Source organism: Diadema antillarum, unplaced genomic scaffold, assembly GCF_040938485.1.
Source record: "Diadema antillarum isolate AM-2024a unplaced genomic scaffold, OU_Dant_1.0 scf00000180, whole genome shotgun sequence".
In the NCBI taxonomy this organism is placed as follows: domain Eukaryota; kingdom Metazoa; phylum Echinodermata; class Echinoidea; order Diadematoida; family Diadematidae; genus Diadema; species Diadema antillarum.
The window spans coordinates 2,966,292-2,983,651 of NW_027271069.1; the positions used below are offsets into that span (position 1 = coordinate 2,966,292).

Consider the following 17,360-nt stretch of genomic DNA (forward strand, 5'->3'; position numbering starts at 1 on the left):
GGATATTGAGTAGAAAGTATATCATTGCAGCAAATGTCCTACTCTCAAATTGAATGAATTGTCTCACTTTTCCCCCTCCAGTCATTGTTTACCTTTCTGCAAAAACCGATTAAAAAGTCCATATAAATTCTGAGTGATCCGAGACTTTGGCAATGACATCTAACCTTTGGCCCTGATGCCCACAGCACAAATTGATCTCTATGTATTGATTGACGGGCAGCCTGTCGACAGCTTGTGAAGAGTTGCAAGTTAGTACTGGAAATAATTAACAAGGTTCCTCTTCTCGTATCAAAACTTACCTAAAACAGTGACTGTGAAAAAACAGTTAGCCTCATTGCCATAAGCGTCCGCCGCCGTGTAGGTAACTTGAGTGTCTCCAATAATGAAAGAAGCACCAGGGTCTTCGCTGCCTGACAAGGCGACTGTCACGGTGTTATCAGTTGCCGTGGGCTCCATCCACATCACATTACTTGCAGTAGGGCTCCCTGCATCTGTCGTCGGGTTGATGTCTGATGGGCAGTTGCTGATGACTGGTATCTCGGTATCTAAATGTCAAAAGACAAATCACAGAAATTATTTGGGTATTGACAGTATTGTAGATGACAATGGTGATGATGTGGATGATGTGGATGATGAATATGATAATGAAAGGAAAGCTTGTGATTACTGAGGCAATCACCATAATCATCAACCAACAGCAATGTTGACACAGCCACGCACCGACCAGCATGTTCTGGCGAAGTTGCCCACGTGATTACAGTGTAGTTTTCATTCATAGCATGTAGGTTATATCCTTTCAATGCATGTATTTTAGTTTGGAGTGTCTTGCTGTTGGCAACATGTGGCTCCAAACATTTCGCAAGATTCCCTGCTCAAACTTTTAGCCAGTTCAATCAATTACACCATTTAGGAGAGAGTGAATAAGTTTCCAACTGAAATGAAGAAGAGTGTTCGCAGGTTAGTATTCTGCTATGAGAGAGAGCTCCTCTTATTTTCTCACCTGAAATTGTGACGGTGAAAGTGCAGCTAGCCACATTCCCAGCCATATCTATAGCCGTGAAGGTGACCGTTGTCATACTGACACTGAAGTTGGACCCACTGGCCACCTCCGAGGTTACCGTCACTGAGCCGCTGTTGTCCATGGCAACGGCATCAGGAAATAAGATGGCAGCCACTGGCAGGCCAGGGTCCGTCACATTCACAACATCCGAAGGGCAGGAGATGCTGGGTGACTCCTTATCTGTTGGGTTACACACGTACAGGTGCAAGCAAGTCAAGAAAATAAAAGGAGTTGCACATGGATTTTAACAGGATTGTACAGTTTCGGTTGAGACTTGTAACTTCAAATTTCTAACATTTTTCGGTGAGATAATGAGAAACTCCATATTGTGGATGAAATTGAATGATTGCAGAGTAATGTCTTGATACAAAACAACAAAACTTTTCCTAAAAAAAAGTAAAGTAAAACAGTGGAATAAAGTAATTTACATGGCCTTAATCAATGTACGCAAAAGTGTATTTCTTGATTTTTTTTTTTTTTTTTAGAGAGAAGTTTTAGGAGTTGTCATATTGTGGATGAAACTGAAGTATTGCTACAGCCAGGAAAGAAACTAATAGATACACTAGCTTATCATGTGAAAGCAAACATGCTCAAGTAATATCAAAGTTACAATCTATGTTCACCTACAATTTACTAAAATGGAGTCTTTTCGCAAAAAGGTTCAGTGCAGAGTATTGTCTTGATACAAAACTACAAAAATTCTCTTTAAAAATAAAGCAGTTGAATAAAGTAATATACACGTTGTACATGGCCTTAATCAATGTACCTAGGACTGTAATGGTGAACTGACAAGTTGCCACATTGCCAGCATCATCCGTGGCGACGTAAGTCACATTGTATGAACCCAGGTCCACGACAATCACAGGCACATCGCTCGCCGACACATTGAAAGTGCCAGAGTTGTCTGAGAAGACGGGCACTGTCCAGTTGGCGGTTGTGTTGGTGGAACCAACGTCTGCTGCCAGTGTGATGTCACTTGGGCACTGATCATACGTTGGAATCTCATCATCTGAAACAGAGACGCAAAGGTTAAAACTCTGTTCATCAAACTATCCCATGAAAAGGAATACTAAAGAGAGATCAAGGCTAGAGACATGAAATGTATTACTATGACAGTTCTGTCCTACCTTGACAAAAAGAAGCCATTGCCAAACCATCCAAATTTGAGTCATACAACCTCATTTCAGTTGAATGCAGCACAGACTCCACAGAGGCCAAGCTTTGGGATGAAGCACTCACTCATCCCGCTGAGGGATATCTATTAGCAAGATTGCACTAACATCAACCTATCTATGCAACCGATGGATATATCTAATCACTTTGCTCGAGAAATAACACTTTTTATCACTACCTGCTACCCTTTGCCAGAGCAGGGCTAATTGAATAACCTGCACGATTAGTCATTTAAAAGAGAGTTAAAACTTTGATACAGAATATGGGAACTGTTTGTGTGTCATCACTATTAATGCCACCTACAACATACATTCTTGGTGTGTCTTTTCTAATGCAAATGCATCATACTTATATACAAAAAGTTTTTTTTGTTGCAACTGATTGACAAATTGCCCTACATCGACGTAAAAAAGAGTTTTGTTGTTACTGTTGTATTAGTTTTCGTATGATTTTAGCATTTATGAAGTATGGGTATGCATAGTGGGGAATGCCACTTATTGTGTCATAGTACTGGTGCACTGAAAGAGATCCCTGACACTCACCAACAATGGTCACTGTGAAATTGCAGGTCACTGTATTGCCCGATGCATCGGTGACAAGGTAGGCAACATCCGTTGAACCGAGCGGGAATGAGGTGTTGGGGGAGAAGTTTGATGTTAACGTTGGGACACCATCATTATCAGTGGCAACAATGGACGGCCAAGTGACCACACTGGAGGCGGAGCCTACATCTGTTCCCATGGTGATGTTTGATGGACAGTTGGTGATGACAGGGTCCTGGGTATCTGTATTGGGTAAGATGCGAGGAAGCATGCACTGTTTGTTCAGATGAATTCGCCATCACAAGAAAATAATAGTCGCCATATAATTTTTCACAAATAATTTGAGAAAGCTGCTAAACTAAAGGAACACCTGTAATGATTTTCAACAGCATACGAAATGTATCTCTTGGTCACAGTGGTTCGGCTGAGAGAGATGAGTACTGTCTACTGTATTATACAGTCGATACTGAAATTGCTCTGCTCAGGCATGATATTTCAGATTCTCTTTACAGGTGTAAATTTCATCAGTTTAGCTCAAGTAATGTTCAAATCTAACAAATCCATTACTTTTTGCTCTCTCCTCCACAATATTAAGATGTTCACAGTGTTCAGCCAATAGACTGTACTTTTATTTATTCATCCTTTCTTTATCCTTTTTTGTGGGGAGGAAAGCTGTTTCACATATTCTACAGTGTGTCATCAAATTCTTTTGTGCAATCATTATTACTGCAGACCATGTACATGTAAAAGCAAAGATGGGACCAAATTATAAAAACAAACACAAATGTGTTAAGTTGACTTCTGAAAAATCAGCAAACATGGTGCCATGGTGTTACTAGGTCCTTAGGACCTAGGACTGTGACCCAATCATTCCAAATGTAGTATGATAAATTTATGAGATTTGTAATATGCCCTGAAGTGGAAATAAATAAATGAATGAATTAACTTTACCAGTTATGGTGACATTGAAAGAGCAGCTGGCAGTATTTCCTGATGGGTCGGTAGCTGTGACTGTAACCTCAGTCGTGCCAACAGAGAATCTATCTCCAGATGAATGGGTTGAGGTGATGTTGAAAGAGCCAGAGTTGTCGGTAGCCGTGATCGCTGGCCATGATGCCACGGCATCGGCGACATTGGAGTCGGCAGGCAGGGTGATGTCACCGGAGCAGTTCACCAGGACCGGGGCTTCGCCATCTGTGCAATGCAGGAGGTGGATTATGAGATATGAAAGATTTGTTGGAATGAAAGATTTGTTGAAATGAAGACTTGTGCAATTGAGTAGAAGAAAATCTCTGTATTGCTTCAAAGGGTCACTTATACAAAATAATCATTCAAAAACACGACTGATCACTGGTTGACTGAGAATTTTGGGACATTCTTTTAACACAGTACGAATTGATAACTAGATATATCGCTACGGCTACTGATATGCCTCCGCCATAATGCATGGTTCTCCTAATAGGTCTATAGTACAATGTCTTGACAATGTGTGATGACAGTTTCACACAATTGGCAAAATATTAAAATGACAGGTTTGACACAAATGTGCTGAATGTTCACTTTTTCTAGAACTAGGTTCAATTGGATGAATGATTAAAATGTCAGAGTGCAGGTATTTGGGGAACTGATGATTTTTACTTGACTTTTGACCCTTTTATAAGTCTATGCATTGAGTAATTTTCAAGGTATTGAGGAAAAGCATAATTTCAGTATCAAATAGGAAAATAGCATTATCTAAACCTGGCCTTTGACCTTTGATCTCACAGTTCCAAAGAGAATCACTGTTAGGTTGAACATGCATAAATATGTAAGTTTCATGACGATACCTTGAGTTACTTTCGAGATATGGAGGAAAAAGTGCAATTTAGCACTTTCACTTGACCTTTTACCTTTTGACCTTTGACCTTTTGGCAAGAAACTTCCCCAAAAATATATATTGGGTAATACATGCCATACATCAAGTTTGAAAAAAAAAAACCCTTCAGGCATATTGCATTTTAAGGAAAGTAGTGATATTTTGAGGAGTTGACCTTGACCTTTGACCCCTGACCTTTGACCCATGACCCCAACTTCCCTAGATAATCACTGCCCATCGGTACAAGCATATATACTAAGTTCCATGAAGATACCTTGAACCATTTGCGAGATATGGAGAAAAACATGAAATTTCAATTTTTTTTTTCACAAAATAACCTGTGACCTTTGACCTTTGACCCTGTGACCTTAAAATCCACACAAAGTATCATTCCCCAAGGATATACCCTCATACCAAGTTTGATGTAAAACCACCACACGGTTCTTGAGATATCCACAAAAACAAAACGGGACGGACGGACGTACGGACGGACGTACAGACGTACGGACGTACGGACGTACGGACGTACGGACGTACGGACGGACGGACGGACGGACGGACGGACGGACGACCCGAAAACATAATGCCTCCGGCCACTTCGTTGCGGAGGCATAAAAACTGAGGTTGTGCTGCATTATGTAGATAGCACAGCCACACCCGTGATACTAGATTCCAAGTGCGGCATCAGTTTACAAGTTTTGGTTAACTTGCTGAATCAGGAGGCATAACTTTGCCTGCACACAATGTCCTTGCACTGCTACACATGTACATTGTAGTTGCACAACTGTCAACAATAGTATCATGGTTGTTTTCTCCAGTAATTTACAAACATGAATGAAAGAGATCAAAACCAAAATCCCAAACCATTTTCCAGATACCATTCTGTATCATCAAAAGCAAATGGCTTACTAGTACATACTCTGAATTGTAAGGAGGAAAAAACAAATAAACGAACGATCTGTCTTTGAAATAACAGAGTAATGCAAGCATTTGTTGGAAATTATGACATACATGTTAAATGACATATTACTACTGAGTTATGGTTCATGAAGGAGACACCACTTATTGTTGACATTACAGGATGTCGTAAACATTTCCAATAACTTCTTGTCATGCCTTTTCCAAGGTACTAGAAATTGCACTTTTTCCATACAATATGTTCTAGATCCTCCAAAACAAGAATATAAATTACCCTTTCAAAATTAATAACTACCCTTCAGAGCTGTACGTAGGGCATGCAATTCTGGCGTATATCCAGAAGCGCTGTTGAAAACTCACCATTCACGGTAATGGAGAAGTCGCAAGAGGCCACGTTGCCCGCTCGATCGGTGACGTTGTACATCACCAGCGTGGTGCCGATGTAGAAGGGGGAGCTGTCGTTGGCATAGTTGGACTGAACTGACACCACCTCCATGTTGTCAGAGTACGTGAGGCCACTCCACGTCACATTCCGGTAGTCGAGTCCAGGGTAAGTGTTCACCACGATGTCCGCGGGGCACATGACGAAAGGATCGACGGAATCGTTGCCTGCACAGTATCAAACAAGAGTTGAAGCTATGCCATGAGTGTCATTGTTACCGTTTTCCTTGATGTTCATTACCTTCCAGCATACAAACTGTATGTGTTTAAACTGTGCTAGCATAATGTGCATGATGCAATTCTAAAATGTGACAAAAATTCACAGAAAGTTTTATCATAAAGAAATTGGGTTTAACAATCGTAAGATGAACAATATGATTTTGATAATGTACACCCACCGTAGACATTGAGTGTGAAGCTACAGTTCTGCGAATTTCCAGACTCGTCAACAGCAGTGTACACAATCTCATAGGTTCCCGGGGAGAACAGGGTTCCGTTGGCATAGTTTGAAGTGAGTGCAATGTTTCCGTTGGAATTGTCTGTCACCACTGGCTGAGACCACTGCACTGAGAAGTTCCCAAAGCCAAAGGCTTCCTGGTCAGTGGGGCAGTAGCTGAACACTGGGGCCTCATTGTCTGTCAAAACAGAAGAGAGTGAATACAGTAACCGTACATGTCTGTTGAACTCATCGGTGCCTGATAAGCTCTAATACTATTATATACATTTCGCACTATACATCATGCATAAAATATTAACTGGTCTTCTACGTACATACTGGTCAGTGATTGGTCATAATACAATCACAAAACTATATAATGCAGCAAGGATCAAAGTCTTTATGTTGTGAACAGTGACATCACGCCATAGAATGTAAATCGAGAATTTGACTGGCTGCCAACAAAGCTGAAATTGAATTAACTATACACATTTGTATTTATCCAGACCATCAAATATCAAATGCAATAGACATCTACATGTATAAGTCCCTTGATAAGAATGTTTTTCTTCAAGAAAAGCATAATTTTCCCTCAGCCCGACACTTCAGGAATACATAATCTCGCAGGGAAATATGGCTACTGCAGTACACAGATACCACACAATGCTAGAAATCATTATGTACAAGGTAATGTAAAAATGGAAGCATACCTTCCACAGTAACCTTGAAAGTACAGCGATCTGTGTTGCCAGCATCATCCGTGGCTATGTACAGAACTTCAGTGGTGCCAATGTCAAAATTGGAACCAGACATTCGGCTAAACGTGAGGACGTAGCTGCCCGAGTTGTCACTGGCTGTAGGCTCCATCCAACTGACCACGGCATAGGATTGACCGGCAGCAGTGCTGACCGTCACATTTGATGGGCAGCCAGCAATGATTGGTGCAGTAACGTCTGTGGTGCAGATAAACAGATGCATGCATGTGTGCATATTTGTGCAGTGTATGCAAATTTTGCCATTGCAACCAGTGAGAGCATTCATTGTACTGTATTGTGAGATCCTTATACCAGAGTCTATTTCTCTCATGCAACAAGCAACATTTTTTCTTTCATGCCTAGCATATGATTGTCAAAACTTCATATACATGCAGACATCCCATGACTTACTGAGGTCATTGAAAGAATGCATTTCAAAGTGCAGAAAATAACAAGATATACATGTACATGTACATATTGATTGCAGCCATGCACCAGTCATATAAACTGATATTCTGCAGACACGCAGATGACAGCATGCACCCACCAAAATACAAGTTTAACACATTTAAAAGATTTGAGACATTGTGGATATGACGAGTTTGTTCGCAAAAACCGATAAGTCCATATTTGCCAAATGGAGATACTTTGCGATTAAAGGTCTAGAAATATAAAGAGAATAATATGAATTTTTTTTATTCTTTTGACCATAACTTCAAAAGTGTACCTTTATATGTAGTGTCAAATATATCATTAAAAAGGTATTATTTTGTACTTTATGACAGAGACCGTACTTCAAAATCTTCAATAATGGACTTATCGGTTTTTGCGAACAAACTCTTCATATATTTCTTGGAGGATGCTCTACAGTTTCATATAAAATAATACATGACTTAACAAAATTTACTCAGCCACACATACCAAAAATTTGTTTTCGGGATGAGAAGCTGGCATGGGACAGTATGGAATTCAGTATTCAGTAAAATTTAGAATTGCGACAGACCAATACAAGGGCATTGCAAGTCTGATGATAATGAGTGAATGCAGCAGGCAAATTGTATCGAAATAAATGGTCTACTTAATTCTAGTATTGCGCTCATTCTCTATTACATTTTATCCTTTAGTCAGAGTTTCTGTTTTCTTTAACTATTGCATAAAAAAAGAACAACACAAATGTATTAAAGCATATTTCTTATTTACAGTGAGTGCCATGATTCACATGAAATGGCTCTTGCAATTTCAAAATGATTTGAAGCAACACAATTCTGTACTTACCCACAACCGTTATGGTAAAGGCACAGGTTGCTTGGTTGCCAGACGCATCTACAGCAGACACGGTCACCGCAGTGCCACCAATAGGGAACACATCCCCTGAGTTGTGGCTGTACGAAGAGTTGGCAACCTGGTCATTGTCAGCAATGGTTATTGGGCCGAACGTTGCAGTGGCATTGGCACTGTCGTTGAAGGCATTCACCGTAAAGTCGGACGGACAGGGCGTAAATGTTGGAAGTTCCTCATCTGTCATATTCAAACAAGAAAAACGTAGACCTCAATAACGGGTAATTAAATAAAAACAAACATAGAACCCAAGGTCTTACATTTTCTAAACCTGCTCCTTCTGCTTTGATAACAAACATACTTTGGACAACATACATGTGTACCTTGGAAGCGAGTGTGAAGTTAAGCAAACTTGTTTGCCCTTCAGTGTTATCATACTGTGTAATTAATAACTTACTGGTAGGCGCTGCGCAGAATTGTATCACACGGACAGGAAAAGATTTCTTCGGGGATATATTGTTCTTGTTCGGACACCAGAATCTCTCTAAATTAGACTTAAAACAGTTTACTTATGGACTATCAACTGCAAATGATGGTAACTTATTCCACTCATTAATTAATCATTGACAAAAGGAGCACCGTCTCACTTTAGAGTTGTCACATTTCTTCAATATCTTGAATTTGTGTTTATGTGTCCTTCCTCTAGAACAGAGCCCAAAAAAATCTTACAAGCCTTGAAACCATCAATCCAATTTACTATCTTAAAAATCTGTATCACATTAGCTCTACGAGGACTACAATGTATTATACAAATGAAGGCAATTTGAAGTGATTTAATCTTTATATCTGCATGTCTCTCTACTCACCCACTACTGTGATGTTGAAGATGCACTCAGCAGAGTTACCGGAACCATCAACCACAGAATAAGTGACTTGAGTTGTACCAATGTTGAAGGAATCACCGGGACTGTGGGACCTGGTCGTGTTGGTGGAGCCAGAGTTGTCCATGACGACTGGAGCGGGCCAAGTGATATTGCCGTAATCCACTCCCGCATCTGTCCGGTTCACAAAGTCGCTGGGACAAGAGATGAATACGGGGCTCTCGTTGTCTAAAGAGAACAACAGAGAGGTAAGGCAAGGAAGGAAAATGAGGTTATTACCCTGGCAATACTGTCCTGATTAGAGGACATGTACAAACAAATTATTCAATTTTCAAAGACGATCTTCCGAGGGCTCACTTTAAAGTTTTAGGTGAAAATGATATTTTATGAAATATTGACAATCATTAATTGACAATCAATCAATTGATACCAATCTTATTGTTTACTGCACATGGAGCCCTACATACGCATACAGAGCAGTATTTCCTTTGCACACCTCTAAACTGAGCTCAGAATACACTCACCTATCACTGTGACAGTGAATTCACAGGTGTCATTGAGTCCAGCTGCATCTTTCACTAGGTATGCAACAAGAGTCATCCCTATGGAGAAGTTGCTTCCGGATGGAGGCCCGCTGGTCTGGCTCAGGGTGTAGTTGCCAGAGTTATCCACGGCAGAGGGCTCCGCCCACGAGACCTCAGCCACACCCAGCCCCTGGGTGGTGTTCACGGTGATGTTTGAGGAGCAGCCCATCAGGACTGGTGCTTGCACATCTGGGTGTAGATATTGTGGTTTGAGAGTTCAAAATTTTGACAATCATAGCATGTGGATATGCAAGATATATCCTCGCTGCCTGATACAAAGGGACAACATACTTAAGAGCTGCACAAAGGACATACTGTAAAAGTGGATATTTTAGAGCGAGTAATTTTTTGCGCTCAGCCGGGTAAGATGGATTTCGCGTGTTTTTAATTCCGCAGAATCAGGACATTATAAACTACTGGAACATATGGCGAGCAAAAATATTCACGTACTTTTATTTTTGCGCGAGCGTCTGGTTGTGCGAAATGCACAAAAATGTCCACACTGCAAAAATCTCCACTTTGACAGTAGTAGGTAAAAATGTGAGCGAAGTGCTTTCCACAAGTGCGTAGTAATATGCGTTCATACTGATGGTGACTAAATTATTTCTTTTTCTGTGTTTTAGGAATTCCCATACACATTCTTTGCATAAGGTATTTAGCAAAACCAAAATGTTCGTCTAAACATTGTGACCATGATAACAAGCATTTTAGCAGTAGGAGTAAGAAATCAAAATCAGAATAGTTCAGAGGCAAAGAAAATCGATGAATATCTCTGGACCAAATTAGGTCAATGGCAGATGAAGGAAAAATCAACATCCACAATAATCTACATGATCTGAAAAATGCAGTAACCTGTTGAGGACGAGTCCCGAGTATACTCGGGCAAGTATCTATGGAAAATGCGTGTTGTAGCAAAATCAGCCTTTTATCAACGGGTCAATGTTTACCAGCCTTTGCTCTTTCTTAGGTCTAGTCAGCGTATTAAAAGACCATGGATTGTAACAGGAACTACTGGATAATACGACAGGCATACCTTCCACTGTTATGGTGAAGTTGCAGGTCACATTGTTCCCAGATGCATCAGAGACTGTGTAGGTCACCGTGGTAACGCCTATAGAGAAGTTGGCTCCACTCTGGGCATCCACAGTCAGGTTATAGAAGCCGGAGTTGTCCGAGGCATTGGCCGACGCCCACGACACTTGAGCATACGGCTGATCTGCCTCTGTCGACGCCTGTATGTTTGGTGGGCAGCTAAGAACGGGGTCTTCAGCATCTGCAGAATAAAAGGACAAAACACAGTGGTTCGTATTTGCATGTTTATAGCAAAACCGGTCAAAAAAACACACAAATTTGTTGCGGTATTCAGTCTCTTGATATCTTTAAATCACACAGTGAAAAATACAATGTATGTGACAGCTTTTGTTGTCCTACACTTAAGTTTTGTCAACTGTCCCCAGACATTGACATTTGTAGGATAGGACAGTCTAATTGATTTTTCATTAGAGTAGAAAGAAATAAATTCCACAAATGTTTGAAATAAGTAGGCAAATTGCTCTCATGTCTTAGACATTGATGTTTTCACTCTTAAAATCATACAAACACAACAAAATTTATTTTTCATTTTTCTCACTGCAAAGTTCATCCGCAAACATTGTCTGTGACTAAAAAGTATGTAAAAAACACAATTATATAACCGGCATAAAGTAAAAACAATGCTAAACCAGGGCTCCACACTAACTTTTATTTTTGGTGACCCAAAGGCAAACATCTGACCTTTTTTGGTGGCCCGAACGGGCCACCAAATTCTTAATTTCTGAAATTTTGGTGGCCCGACGTGCGTTTTTGGTGGCCCCGGGCCACCGGGCCACCATAAGTGTCAAGCCCTGGCTAAACACATATCAGATACAAAGACTCATGATTACACAGTCAACTTGTAATGTCATGTAAATAGTCACACAGAACACGACACCTTCTCTATTCCTCTATTCCAAGGTATGCGTGTGCATGATTTGACTCTGCTCACCAACACAATGCGATGTACTTTGCATAAAATGGGAAAAGTCTGGAAACGAAATCTCAAAATAAACCATGTTAAATAGTTCAGTAAGATCAGCACTCTGCATGAGTGCTTTAAGGACAATAACAACAACAACAAAATCTTTATTTTCGGAAGAGACTGATGTGTATGAAGAGATCTTACCTATAATGGTAATGCTGAAAGTGCAATTGTTCTCATTCCCAGCAGTATCTCTGGCAGTGTAGACAACTTCTGTGCTGCCAATGACAAAAGAGTCTCCAGGATCGGAAGAGGAGTTGCTCGTAAACATGCCCGAATTGTCGTCAATGGCCGGATCCATCCAGTAAGCCACACCGCTAGCCTGGCCGGGCAGTGTAGTGTTTGTAACGCCAGATGAGCAGTTGACTATAGATGGCACTTCATCATCTATGTAAAAACAATATCAGATAAGATCATAGTCTCACGCTCACTCACTGCGGCCTCGAGATGGCAAAATAATGTATGTCGAAAATTTATGAAAATTGACTTAGTCACATACTGTATTTCAGCTTGTTTTAGCGTAATGTAACTCTTGACCAAATCTTGAAATCAGAACCCATTCTGTTACTGAGATATGACGCTCCCTCCCTTTGGAAATTGTTCAAATTTTGCTGGCAAAACAATGTAAGCGACAATACGCTTGCCCCTTCTCAACACACAAAGGGCATAGACTTTGGCAAAACAACGTATCTACAATTGTATATGCGTTATATGTTTTGCCATCTCCATGTTTACGCAGTAATAGACTGCGCTCCATGCGTGACTGCAGAAGCGCGCGCGCATATTGATATTGTAATACATTAGACGTGCGCCAGTGATCGAGACTAGCATTGTTTTGCCATATCAAAGGCGATACTGTGGTTATGTCGAGATGGCCTAACAATGTATGCTTTGATTAAATGCAAATTATTCTAAAAATAAGGAGTCTAGTGAGATCAATTTGCATGCACTGTATTACTGATAGTGTTGGTCCTCCTAGGGTAAGATAAGAAGTTTTGTGTGAAAACAGAAAAACAGCTGTAGGTTTGCAAAACTTCAAACTCGATTTACTGGAAATGAGGTTGGACGTAGATACATTTGTACATTGTTTTGCCATCTCAAGGTTGACTTGAATGCGCAACCAATGTTCATCCTGATCACTTAGGGTTAGGGTTATGTTACAACCTGTAAGGGTGGTAGAAGGCTTAATGGTGCACCAAATATTCTTTCTAGGGTATGTGTTTGGCCCTGCCAAGGACCTACCCAGTCCCTGTATGTTAATACTGGGTTGTATACAATGTAAATTGATTACAGATTGTACATTGGAATGGGGGGAAAGACTTCAAATAGCAAACATATAAACCTACACTTGTATTAGCTTGAACTAACTTGTAATCATTACTTTGAATTCTTTTACTCTTTAATATTGAGAACAATTTTATATGATTCTACTACAGAATGAGCAAGACGCTCAGAAATGAAAAAAAAATAAATTGGATACATACCTGACACCGTTATGGTGAAGACACAGGTAGCAAAATTTCCTGCACTATCACTGCCATTGTAGGTCACAACAGTTGACCCTATGGCAAACTGGTCATTGGGGGAGCTTGTTGAAGTCACATTAATGCTGCTGTCAACATTATCCGTGTAGACCGGCTCTGTCCAGCTGACCGTAGCATTGGGCTGGCCTGGGTCAGTGGTGGCATTGATGTCCGAGGTACAGCCACTCACTGTAGGCGCTTGACCATCTGCAACAGAACAATGCAAAATACCATCTTGCTAGCTAGTACCTCTCAAAGGCTGTATTGTGACATTTCCAATTGTATAGAAGTACAATTACATGACACACTTCTGTTTGGCACTGCACTACATTACAATGTTACAAAACTATATGTACATGTACATTGTTTATAGGAATCCATTTGTAAGAGAGGCCTTAATGGTATTTGATTGAGAATCATGCATATTGTAAACCAGGGCCCTGTATTATGAAGAGTTACATGTACATGTAAAATTGATTAGTTGATTTCAACTGTAAGTCTATGGCAGCCTGTGTGGTAAGGAAATCTAAAATCAATTTTATCTTTTGATAAAATGGGGTCCAGAAGTGGAAGTGTTGCAAGTAAATGTCAGCCGTCAGTGCTATCCTCCAATTCTTTTTTTTCTATCAATTAAGATGAAAGTGTTATAAAATTAAATAATTACCCAAAATTACATAAAAGTATTGCGATGCAATCAGAATCTTTCCTCACATGAAAACGGCAATCTCATTAACAATATTAATATGATAAAATCACAGTGATGTGAATTTGCATGCAGATGAACATAGAGACAGTGAGATTCCAAATATATCAAGGCAAAGGATACCAGCACAATGAAAACTGACCGTAAACCATGATACTGAAGGAACAGTTGCCAGTGTTGCCCGACTGATCGGTGGCCCTGTAGACGATGATGGTCTCCCCAGTGTAGAACCTAGAACCGGGGGCGTGGCTCTGATATATGCCCACAAGGTTTTGGGGCGGGTCCACGTTGTCCTCGGCAACAGGGGCACTCCAGGTGATGCGGCGGAAGGCCTTGTTGTTTGAAGTAGCTCTTACCAGATCATTGGGGCAATTGCTGAAATGAGGAGCCTCTTGATCTGAAAAGCAACAATTTCAGCTGCTGAGATTCAAGTTCTTCCTCAGAATGCTTGCCAAACATTTCATACAAGATACCATCACATGACAGGAAAAAGACCATTTACCTTTTCCTACATTGTACAGGTTCCTGATTTAGGGAGTGAATATCAAAAGAAAAATTATGGGTAATCATTTTTGTCTGCAAGTTGAGTCCATTCTACAGTTTAGCGGAGACTGGTTTTACTGTCATGGATGTTAGAAAAATTTTTAATCTTGTGTTGATAAACCTATGAGAAGAGAGTCTTTACTTAGCTGTATTTCTACTTCCCTAAAGGAATCATATGTGACATTCCTGATCCCATGTGAGAAAATCTTCACTGACAAACACTGTAGGTCAGAACTCACAAATACCTGTAGTACCATTATAAAAAAAAAAAATTAAAAAAAATTATACTGCAACATAAATTGATCATACACTGATGTCAATTTCCTTACCTATCACATCAATCGTAAAGTTGCATATTTCAGTATTGCCTGCAGGATCAACGGCCGTATACACCACAAGTGTGGAACCAAATGGGAAATCATACGAGGTATTGTAGTTGGAAGTGACAGTAACAGCGTCGTTATCTGTGGCCATCGGCTCCGTCCAGTTGACTGTGGCCGTGTCAAGTCTGAAGTCTGTTGGCACCGTTTGGTCACTCGGGCAGCTTACGAACATGGGACTCTCATAATCTGTATCATTTCACAGAAACATGCCATACGTTGCCATAACCATTAACCGTGAGCAAACACTTCCTGATGAAAATAATGATACTCAAGATACAACATCAATACAGCAGATTCTTTTCATAGGCTGATATCAACAAAGATTTTTATCAGCATGAGACAGAGTGAGCGAAAATGAAAGGCAGGCTGATGTTACCTGCATGATATTCTTTTTCACATAAATTCAATCTCAAACCTTGTACCACTGTTGATTTCTAACCTCTTACTCCACAATATTTGGTACAAGACTAATCATCCTTTTCTACTTTTACAAGGCATTTTTTTTTTATCATACCAAGCAAATGTGACTCTAAGTTTGTGTATCATATCACTGCAATGCAATCAATTGAGTTATAACCAAAAATTTACCTATGCATGCACAGACATCACAAAATTTGAGGCTCAATAAAACTGGCCATTTAACAGACAGCAGAAATCAGCCATCTACAAATCATTCATGGATACTTGAGTATCATATGCTTTCGCTGTTTTTTACATCAAGTGAAAATACAGAACTGTAATCAACAAGCATTTATGTTGCACAATATTACACTGAATAAAAATGTAGATGAACTTTCTAACATCATATATCACTCACCAGTAACATTGACAAAGAAAGAACATGAGGCACTGTTCCCTGAAGGATCAGTGGCAGTGTAAGTCACCAGAGTAGAACCAGCAGTAAAGTTACTTCCAGGAGAAAGTCCAGCAGTCTGATTCACTGTTACTGATCCTGAGTTGTCTGTGACATTGGGGACAGCCCACGTCACATCTGCTACAAGCAGTCCAGTGGTGGTGTTTGTAAGGATGTCGGAAGGACAGCTCGTAAAGCCAGGATTCTCATCATCTAAAAAAACAGAAATACAATCAATGATTAACGAATGAAAATAATGTCATTTCCACCATGCTGCACTTTTATTTGCAAACATGTTCAATAAAAGTATTGCTAAGGTATCACATACATACAGGTGAAGTGTAGGATGTTAATAATAATTTCCCCAAATGATTAAAGGCTACTGTTATTTGCAAGCAATGGGACCACTAAGCTTTATTTACATACAATTACAACAGGATACAAATTGCATCTTTCAAAAGTGGCAAATTGATTCCAGCTCGAACTGTGATTGGTATCAAAGTAGAGTATACAAATTTACAGCGAGTCATAGCAATATAAAAGAATCATGACAGATTTCACACAAGGCAAAAGACAACAAACTTAAGTCATTTGGCTCTGCACCACTAAAAAGTGTGATTCAGCTACTTAAGAGTAGAGATCATCCACTATTTGTTTCAGACAAGACATCAGCTGACTACAAGCACAGTGAAGGTAATGGACAAGTTGTCTCAAAGTGCTTGAGGGCACAGCATTTGCACTCAGTAGCAAAGTTGTACAACGGCACTACATCTGCTAACTTTTCTTGATGAGCAGTAAATACGTTGGGTGGCAAGAATCATCCACTTGACATTAAACATCTAAGAGCTACTTGATAAAGAGATTAGTGTCACTCTCTCAACCTGATTTTTTTTTTTTTTTTTTAAGTTTGTGTTCACAACCTCGCACTAAAATGATTATGTGTTCCTCTCCACCAATGACAAAGATGACAATTTCTCCCCTATACCACATGTCCCCAAAAAGATTACAATGGGAGCTCCGCAATGATATCTTTAAAAATAGAAAATCAATCTAAATACAAATTCAGGGTATGAAACTATAATCCGTTGCCCACATCTTACAGAAAACCCCATCCGATTTGCTTCAGTGGTTGAAGAGAAATGAGGAATTTTGAAGAGGATCTCAGGAATCTCTTCTCTCCAAGTTTTGCCTATTGTATTCACACACAAGAGCATCGAACTGCTAACTTGGAAGAATCAGACTCATGACATGCTTTACAAAAATCCATCTTTCTCTGTGACCACTGAACCAAATTGAATGAGGTTTTCAGGAAAATAGTGCTGAGATGTTATATCTTAAGAATTTGAAGTAGTATTTAGACAGTTTAATCACATCGC

At 39.9% G+C, this 17,360-nt stretch overlaps 1 protein-coding gene across 1 annotated transcript; it reads right to left on the minus strand.

The window, feature by feature from the left end:
• Nucleotides 1–2,958: 2,958 nt before the first annotated feature.
• Nucleotides 2,959–15,005, minus strand: LOC139723029 (hyalin-like). Its single transcript, XM_071634306.1, has 13 exons — nucleotides 14,994–15,005; nucleotides 14,348–14,537; nucleotides 13,464–13,709; nucleotides 12,124–12,366; nucleotides 10,957–11,196; nucleotides 9,864–10,112; nucleotides 9,325–9,567; nucleotides 8,456–8,698; nucleotides 7,136–7,378; nucleotides 6,388–6,624; nucleotides 5,909–6,157; nucleotides 3,794–3,969; nucleotides 2,959–3,018 (listed from the first exon to the last, which is right to left on the minus strand). Exons 1-13 carry the CDS (start codon nucleotides 15,003–15,005, stop codon nucleotides 2,959–2,961), a joined length of 2,631 nt encoding a protein of 876 aa, XP_071490407.1.
• Nucleotides 15,006–17,360: the final 2,355 nt, after the last annotated feature.

Bases quoted from the DNA above. Each gene is read 5' to 3' on its own strand.
- LOC139723029 (XM_071634306.1), bottom strand. The intron at 11,197-12,123 runs GTAAGATCTCTT...TTTATTCTGCAG, and splicing joins TTTCAGCATTACCATTATAG to ATGCTGAAGACCCCGTTCTT. The intron at 6,625-7,135 runs GTATGCTTCCAT...CTGTTTTGACAG, and splicing joins TTTCAAGGTTACTGTGGAAG to ACAATGAGGCCCCAGTGTTC.